Source organism: Alligator mississippiensis, chromosome 2 (assembly GCF_030867095.1).
Source record: "Alligator mississippiensis isolate rAllMis1 chromosome 2, rAllMis1, whole genome shotgun sequence".
In the NCBI taxonomy this organism is placed as follows: domain Eukaryota; kingdom Metazoa; phylum Chordata; order Crocodylia; family Alligatoridae; genus Alligator; species Alligator mississippiensis.
The window spans coordinates 151,710,729-151,731,475 of record NC_081825.1 but is presented as its reverse complement, the minus strand read 5'-3'; the positions used below and the strand labels follow the sequence as shown (position 1 = coordinate 151,731,475).

The window sequence follows — 20,747 nt, the reverse complement described above, 5'->3', positions numbered from 1 at the left end:
TGAAATGAAAAAAACTGGATTTGCTTGAGCCTCAGTCCCTGCTAAAGGTGAAGCAGCTTAGTTCAGAGCTGTTTGGATTGGATCAGAGCTTTTCCAAATCGTTATGATACTTTTAATGTTGCATGATATATCATATGTAAATCCACCAGAGGACAAAGCCATATGTATTAAGCATTTTTAATAATGCCCTTATTCACAGTTGCATTAGCAGCTTAGTTGGTTTACTACCAAGACACGTTCTTTTTTCTTTTTCCTTTCTGTCCGTAACCAACTGACTGTAAATCATCCAAAGAACTTAAAAGTAGAGTCTTTCAGGATAGAAAGTACTCATTCCCCAGGATGGGAGAAGGGGTCACTGGAGTAATTATTTAAGTAATTTTTATGCACAGTAATTTGGCCAGTAAGGGTGGGGAATCATGCCCCTTCTGCACTTACATTTGTTTCTCGTTTCACTATAAGAGTATCTCTGAAGACCTTGCTGAGAACATCAGAGCTGTGTTGCTTTCAGGGAAGCATTCTGATTCAGGAAATTGGTATGGTCTAGAAGATTCACATTTTGATTCAAGGGTTGCAAGTCCTATGTTTTATCTTCCTTTATTATTGGCGTCTTTCAGCAAAACCTTTCCAATATCAAAAAATGTCAAAGAAAAGGTAGAATTAACATGCATTTGCTAATGACATTTAATCAGGAAAATAAGTTTACATGTGCATGTAAGCTAGCTGTAGTGCCCTAGATGTACATTTTGGATGTGTGATGGTTTTCAACCCACTTCACAGCTGAAGCTTTGCATTTTGCAGCAGATTCCTCCAGAAGAGCTGTTATACAGCCTGACATCAAGGTAAAGCTTGTTCTTTCCCTACACCATAGCACTGGGCTATTGTATCCCCAGCCGTATTCTTTTGGGTGTAGCATCAGTCACGAAGGCAGAGACACTAAGGTTTTACACCCCTGAGACGCTAAGGTTAAATCCAGTTTGATGCACAGATTAGTATAAACGCACCAAAGAATCCATCAGTACAGCACTAGCTATTCGCATGCAATTGGTAACGCAAAGGAGAGTAGTGTTTCTTACCCCCTTGGTCTGGAGGAGGGTTTTGCAAAACAATGAGATAACAGAAGTTCCACTTTACATGGGTAATGGAAATGCCACTGTTTTAAACGGTTATGGAGTAAAAAGGCTTGAACCTACACTGGACAAGATCTCATTCAGGTCCACAGGAAATGGGTGATACTAAAGCTGTCATTTGGCCCTTTCTAGTGTTCTTTTCCTCAAGATATTCTTGTGTGTATCATTTGCTTGATTCTGGTTAGAATGCTCAGTTCAAAGCATAGCTTTTACACCTCCTAATCCCATGGTGCTAAGTAGGAGCATGCAAACCAGCTTAGTAAACTATCTGAACACAAGATATTAGAGTCCTTGTGGCATCTGGATGGAGTGATCACAAGATCGAGATGATTTCTTTCAGTTTGTTCCCATATGCTATTCGGGTTTCCCTTTCCCACCCACCCTCTGTCTTTTACTTACAGCCAGTTAATTCATCCAATAGTGGAGATGTGTTCACTTTTTCACATGTCCAGTGTGTGGCTATTTCATTCCAGTGAGATCTTGTTTGTTTGCTTGTGAAGAAAAATTAGTCTGAGCACTTACTGTCACTAATACTTTTCCAGGTTGAGGATAATAGCCATTCAGTCATCTTGTTACTCATTTATGATGCCTTCCCGTTCTGTCTGTTGCATTTTGCAGCCCTGAGTTATCTCCTTCGCACTTCAAAAGTGTATTTCCTAGCACAACTCCTGAACCTCAGGTGGTGGTTGGGAGAGTAAAGGGAGAGGGTACTGTCAGGCTTAGCATTTATTTCAGTCAATTGCCAGCAATTACTGGCAGGATTCAGGCCCTGGTTCTGCATTCCTTAAATGTGTATATGATCATCTTTATCTTTGTGAAGTGCCCCTTCTCAGAAGGTTGCATTTTTGTACTCACTTCACTTGCATTTGCACACTTGCAAATGCCGACCTCATGTAGCAAAGAATTGGGCCTTCAGTATCTGAAATGGGACAGACAGTATGGTTTTATGAACTCGCCTATGTCTGTGGTGATCAAAGAATGTAGTGAAAAACAATGCAAGGAAAATGAAGCTCACTTTCCCCTTGCCTTCTCATCGAATTTCAGAGCCCATCCCAGCTCTCTCCACCTGGCAGCGTGATGGCTTTGACTCCGACGAAGCCCGTCTCTCCCCTCAGGCCGGCCGTCTCATCCGCCAGCTTTTGGATGGGGACAGCGACCCTATGCTCTCCCCTCGCTTCTATGCTTATGGACAAAGCCAGCAGTACCTGGATGATACAGAAGTTCCTCCTTCCCCTCCAAATTCTCATTCATTCATGAGGTGGGTTGCAGTTTCAGAGCTACCATCTGAGCAGCAGGCGAGAGGCTTTCCTCTTTGCTACCCAGTACTACTGTATTGTAGAGTGTACCTTTTGAGCAAAATAGGCCCTGTAATTGCATGCATCTTGTGGGGCTGAGGTATCTCACCAGTGGAAGTCATGTCACTTCTTTGGGTGGCTCTGATGGCATCTGGGGCCATAGGTTGGTACCCAGGATATAATCTTGTAATAAGGAGGCCATTGCACCTTGACAGAGAGTAAAACTTGGGATGCCCATTCAACAAAATTCTGTCCCTGGCTCTGCTGGAGATTCAGTATGTCACTTCAGAGACATTGCTTGATGTTTAAGAGCCTCTGTTTTCCCCATCTATAGCATGGGGATGACAATACCTACCTAGCTTTGTGAAAGGAATGTGAGGTCTTCCTATAAAGAGTTCAGCAGCAACAATACTGAAGTAGATAAGGCACAGGTAGTGGTAGAAAGAGAATTGTGCTGTAGGGCTCTATATACTAGTAAATCTGTATTTTAAAGAGTTTGTAATTTGGCTGGAGAACTTCTTTCCAGTAGAAATGTGGTGTGAGACCTAGCTGATTGCCTTCTATGTAAACAATTCAGAACTGGAAATGAGGCACATCTGATAAAAATTCTGGCAAAAAACCAGTAAAAGAAATGTAGGGCAGTTATTTCTGGTAAATATTATTTTGCCCCATTTTTGATCTCTCATAAGGTTTATGGGTGTATTTTAAATGTTGATTTTTAAATTCATGTCTGAGTAATAGCACAGCACTGATTATGCATTTTGGCCCAGTTCTAACTCCTCTTGTATGTTGGTAGGCTTATTCTAGCACAAGGGCAAAGGAATGAGTAGTTTCAACTTCTCTGGAAGTAACTATAGTACCCTGAAGGTGGGAAGGCAGAAGTGGTGTGTCATATACATTCAGATGGCTGTATTTGGCTAGCCTGATATTTGGGAAATAGACTTTGGACAGTTATTGTTCTAAAACTATAAAAACTCCCTTCACTCCCACCCCTCTTCAAGAAGTCTGACTTCCTCTCTCTCCCCTGGTTTAACTTTTCAGGGGTCCAGTTGCCAGCTCACTCTACTGTATCTAGACTTGGCCAGCTAATCTTCAGGTCTCATGCCTCATTTTAGGGTACAAGATGACAACCCTTCTTTCCTCTCGCCCTCTTGCTTATTTTTTTTTTCTGACTGGCAGCTGACTGCCCTTCCATTCTTCTGTCAAAGAGACCAGAAAGCTGTCAAAGACACCAGAACCAGTCTTACTGCCCTAACAATGTTCATAGCATTGGGTTGCGTCATGGCTTCATGCTTCCCAAGGGACTTGCCATTACTTACATCGGGCATAACTGACTCTCTGCATGAAGACATACTTTTGAGTAGGATACAACTCCATTCTCTGTTCCCTGTAGGAGGCGGAGTTCTTCCTTAGGATCTTATGAAGATGACAGAGAAGACTTGACCCCTGCACAGCTGACCCGAAGGATTCAGGGACTTAAGAAAAAGATCAGGAAATTTGAGGAGAGATTTGAAGAGGAGAGGAAATACAGGGTAAGCCATTTGCAATCAGCCTGCATTGTGACCCAAGTTGAGGAGGGCTTCTGAAGATATAGTACCTGAAAGCGAAGAAGAACGGAACTGCTGAACAACAAATTTAAAGCACGCTTTCTTGTATTAGCATCGCCAAGTGAATTCCTTTCCAAGGCACAGGAAACAGTCTAATAAACTGCTGGGATTTTTATTGCTTCTTTTTCTAAACATGCCAAAAGGTGATAGCTGTGTGTGTGGGAGTGGCTAAGTTAAACTTACTGATTTAAAATTTGGCTGATAGGGTGCACAGATGCATCTTGTTTTAGTGAGTCTATGAGGAAGGACTCCTTGACTCTGGTTCTCTGCCCATGCACAAAGCACTGCTGAGTAACACCAATGTACTGAACTCTCATTTTTCATGACATTGAGTAACAACTTTTTAAGGATCTAAAAGTTCACATGCATGCACGTTAGCTGCTGATGAAAACTGTAGGTTTTAGTAGTTAAAGGCTTGTCCAAAGTAGAAAAAAAATGGAATCAAATGGGAAAAAGTGCAGTCTGTTCTTGGATTGGGTCATCTAGCCACAGTAAATGGCACATGCTTCTGTGCCTTTCTTTATGCTATAATACTTACCACTTTCAGTCTTCAGAGGGCTTTAAAACATTTATTGACCCATCTGATATTCTTGTGGGCCAGGCAGTCAAAACTGTCACTCACATTTTACAGATGGGGAAAATTGAATTTTAAACGAGTTGCCCAGATGTCAGGAAGGTAGTACTAAAAGTGTGACTAGATATCAAACATTTGTAGCTCCCGCTCCTGTGTCCATCACCTCTTCAGACAGATTTTTGTCTCAATTTCTGCCCTGCCATTCTTTCAAAACCATTTCACTGTGGATTTCTGTCCTTTTTCCTCCAGCCATCCCATAGTGACAAAGCAGCCAACTCAGAGGTATTGAAATGGACAAATGACCTTGCAAAATTCCGGAAGCAGCTTAAAGGTGAGTCGCCTACCATGGAAAAATGGCCTGCAATAGCTGCTGACCTCACATGGACTGCTACACTGAGCTGTTACCTTGTCACTGAAAGTGCTCTTTTCTATCCCCTACCCACCTTCTTCTCCCTCCAAACCTACCCAGAGTCAAAATTGAAGATATCTGAAGAGGATCTGGTTCCTGTGACGCGCCAACGGAGCAACACTCTCCCTAAGAGCTTTGGCTCTCAGCTTGAAAAGGAGGAGGACAAGAAACAAGACCTGTCTGACAAATCTGCAAAGCCTGCAGTTGAAGCAACCCTAGAGTCCGTTCAGAAGAAGCTCCAAGAAAAACGAGCAGAGACGAGCAGGCCCGAGGACATTAAGGTACATTTCAGGCAGATCAGGGTTAGGTGCCAGGACTGGAAATAATGTTTCAGCAGTGCTCAGGGTTGTGATAGCTTCTGCTACCCATGCAGGATCATCCAAACTGCTAAGCTTAAAATCTACTTCTGAATTTTGTTTTAAATAACTTGACCTTTCACCTCCCACTGTAGCACACCATGCTGTAACCAATTTTTGTCAGGTATCGTGATTCTCAAAGCATTGTCCATACTGGATGTCATAGTGTCCTTTGTATCTCTGAGGTTCCAAGATCCATTCTAAAGGGATAGGTTGTGAGGCATTTTCTGTGTGTTATTTAGGTTTCCCTATCTTCTATTATGACTGGAATGCTTCAACAAATTATGTAGGTCATCCAGCACTTCTGAAGATAGCTGCAGTTTGGCTTAGACTTCTCTTCTCTGGTAGCTCATGCCAAAGTTGAATGATCTTGTCTAAGGACACATTATCACGACTCCTACCAGGGCCTGTCAACTGTCTCAGAAGAGCAGTTACATCTGAGAGTTACTGGTGTGATTCTTGTCTGGTGTAGCAAGTTCCAAAGTTGTTGATAACCTTGTAAGTCAAGGCCTTGAATTGGTAGGCGTAAAATACGCAATTATAATTTTTTTTTCCAAAAACAAATTTATGCAAGTTTTGTGAAAAGAGGGGCAAACAATGCTCTGTGCTCCTGAGTAGCAAATTATTGTTTATAGGAAAAAAGGTTTCAAGTTGACCATCTCCGAAGCGTCTATAACAGTTCTGCAGTGGCAAGGCTGTAGGCCTTTTAAAATGTCTGTTATACTACTGGTGTAATAATGGGAGAAGGCAGTATGTGGAGTTGGAGTAAAAAGACAAGAAAAATGTCACATTGCAAGACTTATACCCCTTTAAATCAGGTAAAGCAGAAATCCTGAATGGTTATGTTGGACTATGAATCTTCAAAACTCTATGAAAATTATTTAATTGTTTTGTTGCATACATGACACCGCTTTCACATTTAAGCATTGTTTAGTTTTCATCTGTACATGTAGCATGTAATTTGAGCTGCAGTGGTAACGGTATTTTAGTGTGCATCACCAGGAAAAGGGGCTTGGGGGAGCAGTAGTAGGTATTGCATATGTTTATTCAGAAATACTGCGCCTTACTCTTTTAACTGCAGCCTTAATGTAGATAAGGCCACAGAACAATATTATACTAGCCTAGAAATGTTTTGGGTTTTTTTTGTTTTTTTTTTGTCACTTTCTCCCATTTTTCTCCTTTGCCTTTTATATAGGACATGACTAGAGATCAGATCGCAGCTGAGAAAGTGGCTCTTCAAAAAGCACTCTTGTACTATGAAAGCATACATGGAAGACCGGTATGTATAGAAGTACATTGCAAAATGTTTTGATATATTTCTGCCTTGTGGTGATCAACCTCCCACCGCTACAAAACATTAGTAACCACCTGTTCTGGCAGGATAAAGCACCATCATTTTCAGACCAGCCTCTGCTAAGTGCAGCGTTCAGAAACCTTTTCTGCACAGAAGCTAGTTTGGGTATATGTCAGAACAAGCTTTTAATTAAGATTGTCTGCGATTTCCAGTGTCAGTAGCAGGCTGTTGGCAAGGGGTGATGTTGAGATCATGAAAGAAAGCTGCATTTGCTGTGTTTTTTGAACCTGTTGTAATAGTCTCTAGAACTTTAAGTGTTTAAACACCACACACAGATTCTTTCCTATGTTTAGAATTTGATCACAGTATGTAAGGTCTCAACTCTTAGCCTTTGGCTACTTTAAGTTATATGTTGCTTCTCCTGCTGTATTGATTTTATGAACTTTGGTGGCAGATGGATGTGCAAAGCAGCTTAATTTTGGAGTGACAGTAATGCATATAGCAGCAGTAGGGGAGTAGCAAATTACTGTTTCTCAGGAGCACTGTGTCAGGGGAGTCGGTGAATCTGCTGTACCCATTCACTCCCTGGCTTGTCACATTTGAAATATTTGGTTTATGGTTTTACTGATTATTTAATTCCTTTATTTCACTGCTGTCAATACCACTGCCCAGGCAAAACATGATCATTATAGCTTGGACTCTGCCATTGTGCTCCTTATACTTGGCACCTTACAGCTTTATTGTCTTATAAAACACACATCAAAACCACTGTGGAGGAGTGATTCCCTTTTCTATCTGTTCTTACAGAGACTGATTCTGCTTTCATCATGACACAAATGAAGGGTAACTCCCTATTTGGATTTGATGAATTTATGAACGTTTAATCCTGGTTTCAGATCACAATCTGTCCTGTAATACGATGCTGAGATTTTTTTTTCTTTCTGTTCGTTTATTAATATGACTGCTTTTTAATTTTTTAATAAGCTGCTTCTACAACACAGCAGAACTGAACCGATAAGCAAAGCAAGCTGCAGCTAATCAGTTTTGCTGTTTCCAGTTACTGACAGTGCTGCAGTGGAAAAGTACCGAGAGTTCTTGGATAATGTGGATAGTTCAGCCAAGTTTTTAAAGACATTTAACTAAACAATAAAACCGGTGAAGCTTAGGTTTATTGTGCAACTGGGTCTTTCTGCACCAGTGATGGGTGAACCTGGCAAGAGGTAGGAACTGAACTGCTTTATTTAAGCCAGAAAGTCTTGTTTCTACAGAAATCCTCGAGACAGTTGAACAATGCAAGCAGCGGCCTCTGCTTCACTAGCTGCTGTTTGCCATATGGAGTGTTTGCCCAAGGCATTGTCAAAGGCTCCGTTATGCAAGGCTTTTTTGTGTTTTGACATTCTTCCAAAATATACTTGGGTTTTGTTGGCATTATTGATATTTACTCAGTGAGAGAGTCTGTCCATGTGCACGGTTTTTCTTTAAGTCCTGCTTTAATGAATGAAGTGGCACTCATGTAAATCCATGATAATATATTTGGCCTAGTATGTGTACTAAGATTCTTAAATTATACCTGTGTGTCTTTCCACTTCTGGTGTGATCCAGGCTTGGTAGCAAGGTGCACATTTTTCCATTCCTCAGCACACCTAGTGATTCTTTTCTCCCAGTCCAAACCTCGTATTTATCTTTCTTTTTGCAAAACGTGGATGTTTTATCCTCTTTGAAGTGGCATTAACTGAAGGTTCAGTTCTCAGCCTTAGCAGGCACCTTTTCATATTGTTTCTAACCCTTCAGGACTGATTAGTCCAACTGCAAAGTAATACTAGGGCATTCTCTTCATAATTAGGAAGGCTCCCAGCCTGACTCATCACTGCCTTTCTATGGTCATGTACCCTTTTAACTCCATTGAAATCAACTAGTTGCACACAATAGTCCAACATTTGTAAGGCAACTCTGACTGCATCAGCTAATGAATGTAATTACGTCAACTAAGACAGTGGTGAAATCTGTTCTTTTGAGTGCAGTGAATGGGTGGCTTATCCTTGGGGTTTTCCCATGCTGGTTACATGCTTCTCTAGAAAAATGTATTGCCATGTCTTCATGTTGATGGAATGAGATTGTTCAGCGGTTTGACAGATACATTAAATAGAAAAGACAACCCAACAAAGATTGCTGGATAGATAGGTGGAGCCAAGTTCCTATGCAGAAACCTTGATTGTAAATAGATCTTTTAACCCTCAACTTTCTCCTTCAAAATGGGCTGTTGTAGAGATGAGCCCAGGCAAAATATTGTACATCTACAACCCTCACAGTTTGTGGAAGTTTGCCTCTGAATTTAAACAATGCAGCATGGGCCTTTGCTGATGGGTTTTTTTTTTTAAGAGTAGTCTTGTGAAGGTGTAGGTTAGAGAGTAACAAGAGAAGGTTTTCCTCCCTTGCATTCCTTTTACCCCTAATTGATGTGGGAAAGAGAGAGGGTAATCACGGGAGATGGAAGTTAGCCCCAATTCCAAGAGCTTATCTGTGGCTTCCAGGCATCATGAAGTATTTCACTGCCCCCCCCCCCCCCCCCCCAATGTCATGGTTGTAGTGGTAGAGCAGCTAAGGCATCATGCTGTGAATTTGGGGGCATGGGTTTGAGCCCTACTCTGGGTTTTCATCAGAGACCACCCCAATTGACCCAGCCATAAGTGGGTATCTGGTCAGCCAGGCTGGGAAATTACAAGGTGGCTAGATTTGATGCTGACCCATCAGTGCCTTGTGTGCCATTGGCTGTAGAAATTGGGATGCATTAACCAAATCAATCCTGTATTCCACTGAGCTCAGGAGGACCTTGGACCTTTCTGACAATGCTAAGATGCTTCCACATGCATTTCTGCCTAGAGCACCTGTCCAAAGTGAATTAGCCTAAAACACAATAAACTGGTGAAATTTAAAAAAAAATCAAAAGTGTATACATCTAACCACAGACTGCCTTTCCCCCAAAAAGGAACAAAAGGTAGAAATTCCTTATCATCCCTCATGGACTACACCATCACTATCATTCTTGCATGAAAGGGCTTAGATGTTGTGGTTACTGGCATCAGTGGAAAGCCTTGAGGTAGACGGGAATGACCTTAGAATCAGTCAAAACTTCCTTTCCTAAGAGCTTTGTGGTCCAAAATTAGGCCAAAGGTATAATGGAAGGCCAGACGCATTATGTGACTAAAACAAGGGTGAACAGAAAAGAAGATTAGCAATTTGGTTGTGTAGAATATTCTGCTTACTGTTTTTCTGCCTGACTAATGAGGAATTTAAGACATAAAACCATTCCCAAGCCCTTTGCATGCATCTACTGTAAATGTAAAGCTTCCCTTCTCCTGCATTCCCTGCAATCACTAGAAAAGACAGGGTCTTTAGAGCTTTTTTCTGAAAGAAGAGGTGGAGAGTTAAGCAATTCTACACACATAACTGGAAGGCAATTTAAAGAAGTAAGCACAGCAGCAGAGAGGGTTGCACAATCATTGCATTGTCATCTGACATAAGGTCTGCAGGTGATCATGCCTGGGGTCACTTCCAAAGGCAGTCCACAAGACTCCTTTCACTTGTTGCTATTTCACCCTCCAGGATCCCAGCATGAGGGCAGGAAGCTCAGTGTGTTTGCCCATGAGTGCAGGTGTGATTGCCATTGCATGGGTGGGGTTGGAATGAGGATAGATGATTACAAGGCCTGTTGTGAATGTCCAAAGCCCTGTTTGTCCACATGACAGAAATTGCTCAGAGGTAGCAGTCAGTGCTTAGGCTTAGGCTGAGGATTGCAAGAGCAGTTCTGGGACAGCACACCAGCCAGGTCAGTGTGACAACGTTAATCCCTATACAACTTTCAGTACCATTTGACAGCCCATGGCACTCACAAAGGCTAATTTCAGGCCATCTAGTCAGTGGTGGTTGTGTTACAGGAACACATGTTACCAGCTGCCAGTCTCACAGAGCGTGTTTTGTTTGGCTTTTCCAGGTAACAAAAAATGAACGTCAGGTGATGAAGCCATTGTACGACAGGTACCGCTTGGTCAAGCAGATCCTGTCCAGGGCCAACACCATCCCTATTATTGTGAGTACGACACTTCTCTAGGGTGGATTGCTATTTAGCAAGGGGGGAAGGGAGAAAGGAGGCATGCAGATCACACTTCAACACACCACACAGTTACAGGGGCCCAACCCCAACCTCCTTCCTCACTGAAAATTAACAAGCACGTGTCGTTCATTGATTTTAAAGCAGCTGGAATAGTGAAGACCTGGTTGAAGACTCCAGTGCCTGCAGCTGGCTTTTGGGCACTTTTTGCCTGCTGCTGTTCCTCCTCTTTCCAGTGGGCTGCTGCTATTATTTTTGGCCAAGGCCTCACCTCTTTTTTTTTTTCCTTTCTCTTTCTCCTAACCCTGTAGGCTCCTCAGTGCTGGCCTTTTACATTGGAGACCATGGCAGGAATATAGACTTGCGTCTTACCCACACTCTGGCGGGGCTGGAAAACAGCAGCAGTCAGGCTGCCCAGTTTAATCCTTGGTCAAAGGGAAGAGGGGCCAGGCACTCAGCTCCTTCCAAGTGAGAGCTCCCAGCACTCGGCTCCTTCCAAGTGAGAGCCCACAAATGGCCAGTGCTTTAACAGTGGGTACAGTTCAGGGGTGGGGCTGCCACTTACACAGAGTCTACCACACCCCTCCTGAGGTTGAAAATCACCAGCTCTGCTTATAGGATTTTAGCTCCAGTGCCTCAAAGTTGAAGCTGCTATTGTCTGACTCCTGCTGCTTCCTTTGTCACTTGCCCTAAAATGATTGTGTTCTAAAACACTCTCAGACATGGAATAGTTTAATTGGCTCCATGATAGAGAGCTGTTTTATATTGTGTGCTGCCTTTCGTGAATGAGCCTTTGCTCCTTTGTTGCTGCCGGGCCATGCTTGCATCTTGGCAGCTGGTTTAACGGAGTGCCTGTTTAAAGGAGTGGATTGGCACAGTGGCACTCGGTGCAGTCGGATACGCTGGCAGGCATGTTTTTCTGGATGCAATTGATACATTTGCTGCATTAAAACAAAAAAAAACAAACCCCAAAAAAACCCAAAACCTGCCCAGAGCCCAAACTTTGAATAGCTCACAACGTATAGCCCCATATGGCCAGGAAGCAGCCATGCATCCTAGTAACTGCAACTGGGCCAGATTCTCAAAGGAGTGCCAAGCCCTTTTTGAGTCACTGAAATGAAATAATTTTGTCTTTCAAAAGTTTTCAGTGCCCAGCACCTGCCTGAGAAGAATGGAGAATGTCTTTCCTCATCCTTCTCTCTCATAAGAACAGTGAAAGGGGAGGTTACCTTTGAAAATCAGACATGCATAAATTGAAATGCCCACATGGGAAAAATCTGGCCCCATATGGGAGTGCTGAGTACTTCTGAAAGTCTGACTGGACTGTTTCACTGGGTTTGCATCAGAGCCATAAAGAGCCACACAGTCTCTTAAGTTACATACAGGGGCTTGGGGGGTTGCTTTTACGTCATTGTTTCTTTAAAGACGTTGTTTTCCTGGTCATGCACAGCTGGCACTCCTGTGTTATAAGCATTTTGTTCACACACTTGGCACTGGTGTCCTTAGCTTAGCAGCAACTTGGGGAAAGAAAAAAATAAAACATTCTATGCTACAAGGGTTTTTTGCCTGGAGTTTTTTTTCTTTAAGAAGCAGTTTTCTAATGCTGGCCTGGAAATGTGTTAAGAGCATGATGGAGATGAGATGAGAGCAAGAGAACAGGTGGTGGGGGAAAAAGGGGTTCATCATATAACATACTTGTTAACGCCTATCACAGGGTTCCCCTTCCAGCAAGCGGAGAAGCCCTTCACTGCAGCCAATTATCGAGGGTGAAACAGCATCCTTCTTCAAGGAGATAAAGGTGAAGACCTCCAGCTGCTAACTAATTGCTCAGTCTGCATCAGTTTCCCCCTCCTAGCACTGAAAGATTTTTTTTCATCAGTGTTGATTCTTTGCAGTGTCTCCCAGAAAAATCAGTAGCTGCTTTATGCCTCGCCAGTTTTGAACAAATTTCTCCTTTTTGTTGTCTTGCATCAGCCTACAGTATTTTCTTGGCTTTGTGTCTTTTTCCTTCTGCGCACATATTTTGCTTTGCAAAAATTCTCACAATTATTCTCAATTGCACTTTTGCTTCCTCTTCCTGTTTTATAATCCTAACAAGTTGTACTCGTTTCTCTTGCTCCAAGGCTCTGCAATCTGCTCACAGCATCATGACTGAGTTAGGCTGTAACACCGACACTCTTTCTCCCTCTCCCCCTCTATGAATGAACATGGGTCATACCTATACACGTGTTCATGTCCTAACCTATGTCTGGTTCTGGCTTCACACCTTTTAAAATGCAGTTTTATAGAGATCAGCTTTAAAAGCAGAGTAAGAACAGTTCAGTTCTGTTGGCCAATATCTGACCTGGTTTGAATGGTGACATTTTTTTCACACCATGTGCTGCTGTGGGTTGGTAGTTCTCAGTGCTGACCATTGATGCAAAAAGCATTGGGCCAAATTCATTATTGGTTTAATTGCATGTGACTTAAACCATCAAAGCACCAGGTATGAATTTGGTCCATATTTCTTTACCAGTGAAGGCCCAAGTGCCAGCACCCTTGGGCTTATTCAATAACTCAGTTACTTGCATAATGTGAATGAAGGAAACATGTTGCTGTGACATTCTGGTCTTAATTCCACCCTCAGCCTACCTACTTGTTTACTAGGCAGTGTTGATCAATATTGAAAATGCCATTGGCCAAGTGTCCCAGGTGAATGAATCTTTTAATAAGATAATTGTTGCAGCTTAAATATTAGTTGACTATATGAGGTTCATGTTGATTAAGGAGCAAATGCAGTGAAATGCATGGGAAATATTTGTTTCTCCATCAGTGAATTGCTCTTAATATTCACTGGATGATTGCTGAACTGAGTCTGCATTTAGAGACTCTTTTTTCAAATGCTTATTCATTTACATTTATTTGGAGCACTGGGACACCAAGTCAGTTCAGTTACAGGGAACCAGTGACTGTAGTAACTGCCTCTAAGCATGCTCTTATTCCATGGGAAATACAAGCTTGCCTATCCCATTTCTGTTTGAGGGCAAGAGTCTGTACATGGGCAGTTACCGCAAAGTACCTCACGTGGTTTAAATTCACACCCTAGCTCACTGTGCAGTAGCTTTTTTATGCATTCATCCCCCGAGTATTGTATCATGCAGGGAGCATTAGACATCTGTGTTCCTGAGAGCCGTTCTGGCTTCCAGCAGGTTTTTGGGTTGAGTAAAGGGTTGTTTTCAACCATAAATGGGTCAGGACCCTGCTAATCAAAATGCCCCCCCCAAAAAACTGCTCGAGAGAGGGATTTCGCTCTATTTAAACAAGAGGGAAGTCCAGTAGGGCATTCACCAGCAGGGTTCCTTGACTGAAATACACTTCCCTCCCTGTTCTACCAAAGGGAGGCTTAGGTATTCCACAGAGCCCATTTGTTCTTGCAAGCACTTAGGGAGGTCAGGGGTTGGAAATTGAAGGGGAGGGACTAGCTTATGATAACCTTAGGTAGAGCATCTTTAATAAACTATCCCACAAAAACACATACCAGAGAATTTATTTACTGGGAAGAATGATGCACTAGAACAGTGGTTCTCAATCAGGGGACCATGGCACCCAGAGATGCAGCAAGAGCCTTTTAAGAGCATCGTGCAATATTGGTACTGTTAGTTGTGTAAACTTCTACATGATTCACAAGGTAAACCCAGAAATTTCAGAGAGGTATCCGTAGTGTCAAAACCATTCTGCCCAGTTGTCGTCTTTCTGAGTGCTTTGCCACAGAAAGAATCATTTTTCTGTAGTCAAAAACGAGAAAACTAAACTGTCATTTTTTTCAAGGGGTGCCTTCGGTCTAAAAAGGTTGAGAACTACTGAAATGTTGTGTCTGTTGTTTCATGTGTTGTGACACAGAGTTGCCGATGGCACCAAGTAAGAGGCAGCAGAACAGAGCGGAGCAGAAATCCAAATGGATTGCAGGTGCAGGTGGAAATGTGGTCTCTGTACAGTAGGCAGAGTAAGGGAATTGATTATGACCACAAGTGTAGAGGTCTGACCTTAACCCGTTTCAGAATATATCTTGAAAGGTCTGTATTGGGTATTAGCATTTGAATTTTTACTGGAGGACTTTTTGAGATGCTCCCTTCAGTTCAAGGTGTGGAGGTCTTTTTGCAGATGATCTCATGACCATAATTTGTAGTGGTGGGCAAGAATGGCCTAAGTAAGTGTAAATCTGGGGTGTCAACGATGCAGCCCGCAGGCTGGATCCAGCCCTTAGAGTCCCACCCTCCAGTTCCCGGTGCTGCCCCTGGGTCTGTATTTGATCCATGTACTGTACATGGTGTGTGCCAGGCTGGCCGCATATACAAGATTCAGGACCCCCCATATACAAGCTTCAGGACCCAAGCCACACACAGCACCCACTCCAGCTGGTCCAGGAACTGCAGTGCACACAGCACAGGTCCTAGACCAACTGCAGCAGGCACCACATGCAGCATGTCCTGGACTGACCAGAGCAGGCGCTGTGTATTTTGGATCTAGGATGCAGAGCAGGAGGGGTCTGTGTGCTGCTCTGGCCCCCAGAGCCAGCCCCACACCATTCATCCAGCCCATGGAGTGACCCTGCACCACTCATCAAATGAGTTTGCCATCCCTGGTATAAATGCTACATTATGCCTGATCTTTTTATCTCCTTACCTCCCACTGACAAAAGTTCACTGGCTTGTTTTTGCACTGTAATGATCTCTGGCTGCATGTGCAGTGCCCTTTAAATTGGAACAAATCATTGTGATAATCTTGATTATTGTGTCCTCTTCACACTTACCTGTGGGCAGGAGGGCAGAGCCACCAATTTGAAATGTACAAGCTATTTGGAAATGTTTCCTCCAATTTTGTGAATAATTTGTTACAACAGTTCATGAAGATTCTGCACTCCGTTCTTCTGGAAAACAAATGCCTAAACTCTTTGTTTTCTCTATTGGTTAAGCAGAGTAGTCAGTAATCCCAGCCAGTCAAGCATGAGCTGTTGTCCCCTTCTTAATTCATAATTGCCATTATTACAGTATACTGTACATCTGTAAAATGGATCCTAATGGCTGAATTAGCTAGCGAGGAGTAAGAGCAGAACACAATTGAAACATCTGCTGCTTCTCTTACTTGAAAACTTTAAGTTTTATGTCCTTTGCCTTATAAGCTACTTCCAGAAACGCTTTAAAATCTAATCCTTCATTAAAGGTCACTTTACATTACCGCTCTTCCCTGCAGCTTTTCTTGAGATGTTTTCAGATTTCTCTGGGATTTTTATTTAGTTTCTCCCTTCTCAGGCAATGGCCCTTCTCAGCTCTCCACTTGAGTAGTAACTCTTGTCTGTTACTAGATATTCTATTTCCCTGGCAAAGATCTGTGTCATAAACACAAGACTGGAGGCCAAGTCCTGACCTGCTGTAAATGCGTGAATTTATAAATCGTTGATTTTGAGAGATCTGTATGGAATTATGCCACTTCTGAATGTGGTTTGGTCACTTCTCCAATGAAACAAGTACTAGGAGACATAGGTTTGAAAGGGAGAACCCACTTACAGAAGTAATAAAAATACTAAAATTGAAATGGGCATGACATTAAAGGAAATGGCTCCGTTTGTCACCAGTTCAACAACATGCTTCAGCACACGTTCCATTGAGATTTTCGCTGCTTTAATTCCAACACTTACTGCATCTTACTAACAGCTTAGTCTGTGGTAGTTGTAACACCTAACAGTGTTTTGTGACTGGGGAGTTTTAGTGCTGATATTCTTGCTCATTTTAAATCTTAACAGTTCAGGTGCTTGCTCTGTCTGTCCACCTCTTTCTGTGTCTATATGCCAGTGCATGTGATGAAATAATAAAACATTTTTCAGCTGAAGGAAGTAGTGGCATGTTTTGATCTGGGGGCACTGTGTCTCTCTGTAGGAGGAAGAGGAAGGTTCAGAAGATGACAGCAATGGGAAACCAGATTTCACAGTCACAATGAAAACAGATTTCAGCATGCGTAGCTTCTTGGATCAGCTAGAAGATGATGCTGATGGCTTCATTTCCCCAGTGGATGATAAAATGCCTTCAAAGAGTGGCCAGGACTTGGGGCTGTCTAACCTTCATGCTGCATCTATGTATGTCAAGTTTATTTTAGACCAGCTTGGAAAGTCGCTTTTCAGCCATGTGCTCATTTATTTGTGACAAATGCATCGGTTTTTGAATTCATACCCAGGTTTTGGGATGGCAGTTTTGTCTGCTTCACTACATTGAAATCAGTAGGACTGCAGTCATAAAAATTTAATGCATGCTTAACTACTTTAAAGGGTGTGGTTGTAGCTGTGTTGATCTAAGGACATAGGAACCTTATCTAACTACTTTTGGGCATTTTTACATGTGCTCTGGGGGTCAAGGGGATGGCACTTTAGACTAGCTCTGAGAGCTGCTCTAATTAAAGTGCCCGGCATGTCTTGTGTATCAGCGTCCCTGTGTTTCAAAATGGCGGCAGAGATACTTTAAAGCTCATTAAGCGAGCTTTAGTTAAAGTGCCCTCACCACCATTTTGACTTGTGGGGACACTGATACATGAGAAGTGGAGGCTGGCTGGAGCATGCTAATTAGCAAGCTGCAGCAGACTTGATTAATTGAGTCTGCTCCAACACGCTGTTATTGCAAATGCATCGGAGCAGCCTCCCTGCACATGTACAGGCACCCTTAGTGATTAGGAATGGAATTACTTGTAGGTGTAAACTAAATATAAGTTTAAGGATTTTACTGAATTAAATCCATAACACGGAACATTATGCTATTCACAGAGTTGCTAGGGAGTGTCTTCAAGGTTAGGCTCTTATAATTTTTTGAAGATGTACTGTACCTTTTTGGTTTCAGTGTTCTTTGTAATTTGTGTTCCACACTTACATGCATATAATATAATATGTTAACCCTACAGGCCAGAACTCTTAGAGCAGCTTCAAGAAGTCAGGGAAGACAAAAAGCGGATCAGAAAAAAATTGAGAGACTTTGAAGATAATTTTTTCCGACAGAATGGAAGGTAATTCTTTTCTTATCCATGCATCTAGCCCTAACAGTAACTACAACTAATAATGCATAGGGTCTGCAAAGAGCTGTGAAGATAGGAAGTGCCTGAAGTGTTCTTCAGTGAATTATTTGCAGTAATCCAAGGACCAGCCAAAAATGGGACTCCATTGCACTAGTACAGCTTATAGAATAGTGGTCATAATCCTTAAAGTGCCTAATCCAAAGCCCATTGAAGTCTGTGGGAGTCCTTCCAGTGACTTAAACAGTGTGTGGTTCGTAGAGGTAAAATTTTGAAAGGCACTTAGGTTTTTAAGTCCATTTAATTTCTATTGAAAGGCAATGGCTCTTACACGCCAAAGTGATTTTTATACTTTTAACCCAATAAAAAGTTTTCAAAAGCTTCTCCCAACTCGCCCCTCCCCCTACCACAGCTCAACACACACTTGTTGGTGGCATGCAGGGGAGAATTAGGAGGGAGTCTCACCCCCTTTCACACCTAAGAGGTCTGGTCTTGGCTCCCAGATGCATGTACAGTAAGCTCTCCATCACCGCACCCCAGTTTTCACCATTTTAAACCCCTTAGTCACTGGGGACACGCACATGATAAAGGAATCTATTTATGCATTTTTGACCAGCCCTCTTGTCCCAGTCCACTATCCACAGAAATATCTTCTAAAATATCTGAGCAGCTTTGAAATGAAATCTCTTCCCAAATTTTGTGACCCAGATCTACCACCCAAGCTGCTGTGAAAGAAGAATGTGAAAGTTTCAGTAGAACAGGGGACAAGTTCTTGATCAAAAATAGAAATATGTCTTGACTTGAGGCTACCAGGATCATCATCATCATCTTTGCCTCTGGAGAGTCTTGTGTTTCATGCCACCTTATAGCATGAGTTTCTGTTCCCCTCTTTCCCCTCTGGATGTTAAACAGCAATTCATTTTTTCTCTTGTTGACTAGAAAAGAAAGATGTATCTCACAGCCGAGGCAAGTAACATTCTTTCAGAAATCACTCGTGTCCCCTTCTTGGCTCTTTTTCAGATATGTCCAGAAAGAAGATCGTGCTCCTATGGCTGAGGATTACACTGAATACAAGCAGATGAAGGCAAAGCTGCGGCTGCTGGAGGTCCTGATCAGTAAAAGAGATATTAGCTCCAAGATCATGTAAAGAAGGTGATCTGACCTTGCATCTAGGTTAAGAAGAGACCGAGCCAAAAGAATGATCACTTGAAGAACGCAGCAGGAGCCTGACAACAAGAGGCTTAGCAGCTGTCCAAGAACTGAACAGCCATTTCTGGAGGTGGGAGGAGGAGGAAGTGTGGCTTCAGTCATCCTCTGGACTTGCCTATCATCCACCCTGCCTCCAGGCCCATCATCCACACTCCACACTGGAGCTTGCCAGCGAGAGAGAGATGATGCTGTGCTCAGAGACTGCATTTGGGAGGGTCCTTTGCTTTGATTCACTTTCAAATCCTGTACTGTTTAGAATATCAGTCAGATGAATTATTTTTTCCAAAGTACCATAGCAAGAGGCAAACTAGTCTGAATTAGCGGTGAAATGCCAAGTGGCGTTCACTAGTTTACCAAACGAGTTTGATCTAAGATGTTGGGAAGCACGGAGACTGTTCTTTTGTAGCTGCAGTAATATTTGCTCAGGCTCTCAAGCTACCCGTAGTTTTGGAATTTTAGCCTTTTGACTTGCACCATTTCACTGGTGAAGAACTGTCATTGCACCCTGCCTGCTGCATTTGGCCTTTGCTGTGGCCTTTCCCAGGGCTGTTTATTTCTCTGGGTTTTCTTACCCACGTTTTCTGTTGGGCTAGATAATAGTTGCAACTAATTTGCATAGCAAAGGAATTCAGCAGTGTGCTTACTAGAACTTCAAATTGGAAGTTAGCACTTTGACATCACGATTGTGAGTGGGCAATGAAGTCAAAAGGGGGGCTTCTCCTGGCAGCAGTTTGAATCCAATTGCATTGTAGTAGTTTTGGTGACATGATCAAATGAATGATCTGTTTTATCACCATGGATCTCCTGGTTCAGAAATTTAATAATCAGATTGACGATCTGCACATATTAACTTGTATGTGTCACCCAGCTTCTGTTATCATGCTGACATTAAATAGTGAACTAGACAGTCCATACATTTGTCGTATGTATACTCTATCTTTAAACATTATCCCTTTATGCATCTAGATGGCAAGACCAAATGAACTGCAGCACTGATTGACGTGTACAGAGCAGAGAATGCTGCCAGAAGAGAAAATCTGTGTCTCAGTTTCTGACCTTTGAAGTGCCTTATGGCTGAGGTCAGGATGCAGCACTTGCCATTTTCAAGTCAACACTTTAGAGTTTTCACTCTGGTTTGTTAGAGAAACTTGTATCAGATGCTCGTTAGACACTTGCTGAATGAGGGAGGGAAAGGAGTATGGTTTAGGGTTCCCCTTTCTATTGTAACAAGCCCTTGTGCTCTACAGTTTCCCTCCTTTATTCTTAAGGACTTGAACATGAAGATATACACAGCCCAGAGTGTGCGGGGCAACACTGCTAAAGGAACTGGGGTGAGAATTCTGATGCCATCCCTTGCTATGTTGGTGGAGCATGCTGGCATATCCTAAACCCGTCCAATAGCTAATGCAATGGAAGTTGAGTGGAGCCATTGCAGTTGTGGCTAGCCCTCAAGCAAGTCACACCAGAGGGTGGAAATCTCCTTGCACTTTCCCTACCCTGCACATGCTTTTAAGGACAATCTGGCCCTGTAATACTTTTCAGTTTGTTTGTGTTCCTTAAGCCAATCTTCCCCCCACCTCCCCCAGTCGCTGTTACGCTAGTTCTTGCCACAATGGATACAGAACAATTATAAGGCCTCTTATAAGGCCTCTTCTGTACGCCATAACCTTTTAAAAAAAGAAACATCTCTGCCATCCTCTCCCACATCTCCACCAATAGTCTACACCTCTATTAGGCAA

General features: G+C 42.6%; 1 protein-coding gene across 11 annotated transcripts in view; it reads left to right on the top strand.

Moving 5' to 3' along the window:
• The window catches only part of FAM13A (family with sequence similarity 13 member A), a 257,788-nt gene extending 237,870 nt beyond the window's left edge, over positions 1-19,918 (top strand). For 10 of the 11 annotated variants that reach the window (XM_059722315.1, XM_019488105.2, XM_019488104.2 and 7 more), the window contains 10 exons: positions 2,172-2,385; positions 3,816-3,954; positions 4,853-4,934; positions 5,073-5,293; positions 6,564-6,647; positions 10,654-10,749; positions 12,485-12,568; positions 16,683-16,879; positions 17,692-17,793; positions 18,820-19,918. In XM_059722315.1, coding sequence (XP_059578298.1) covers positions 2,172-2,385; positions 3,816-3,954; positions 4,853-4,934; positions 5,073-5,293; positions 6,564-6,647; positions 10,654-10,749; positions 12,485-12,568; positions 16,683-16,879; positions 17,692-17,793; positions 18,820-18,946 — 1,346 coding nt within the window. In that variant the 3' untranslated portion in view covers positions 18,947-19,918. The remainder of the gene's footprint in view (positions 1-2,171; positions 2,386-3,815; positions 3,955-4,852; positions 4,935-5,072; positions 5,294-6,563; positions 6,648-10,653; positions 10,750-12,484; positions 12,569-16,682; positions 16,880-17,691; positions 17,794-18,819) is intronic. The other variant, XM_019488106.2, reaches the window with a different exon arrangement.
• Positions 19,919-20,747: the final 829 nt, after the last annotated feature.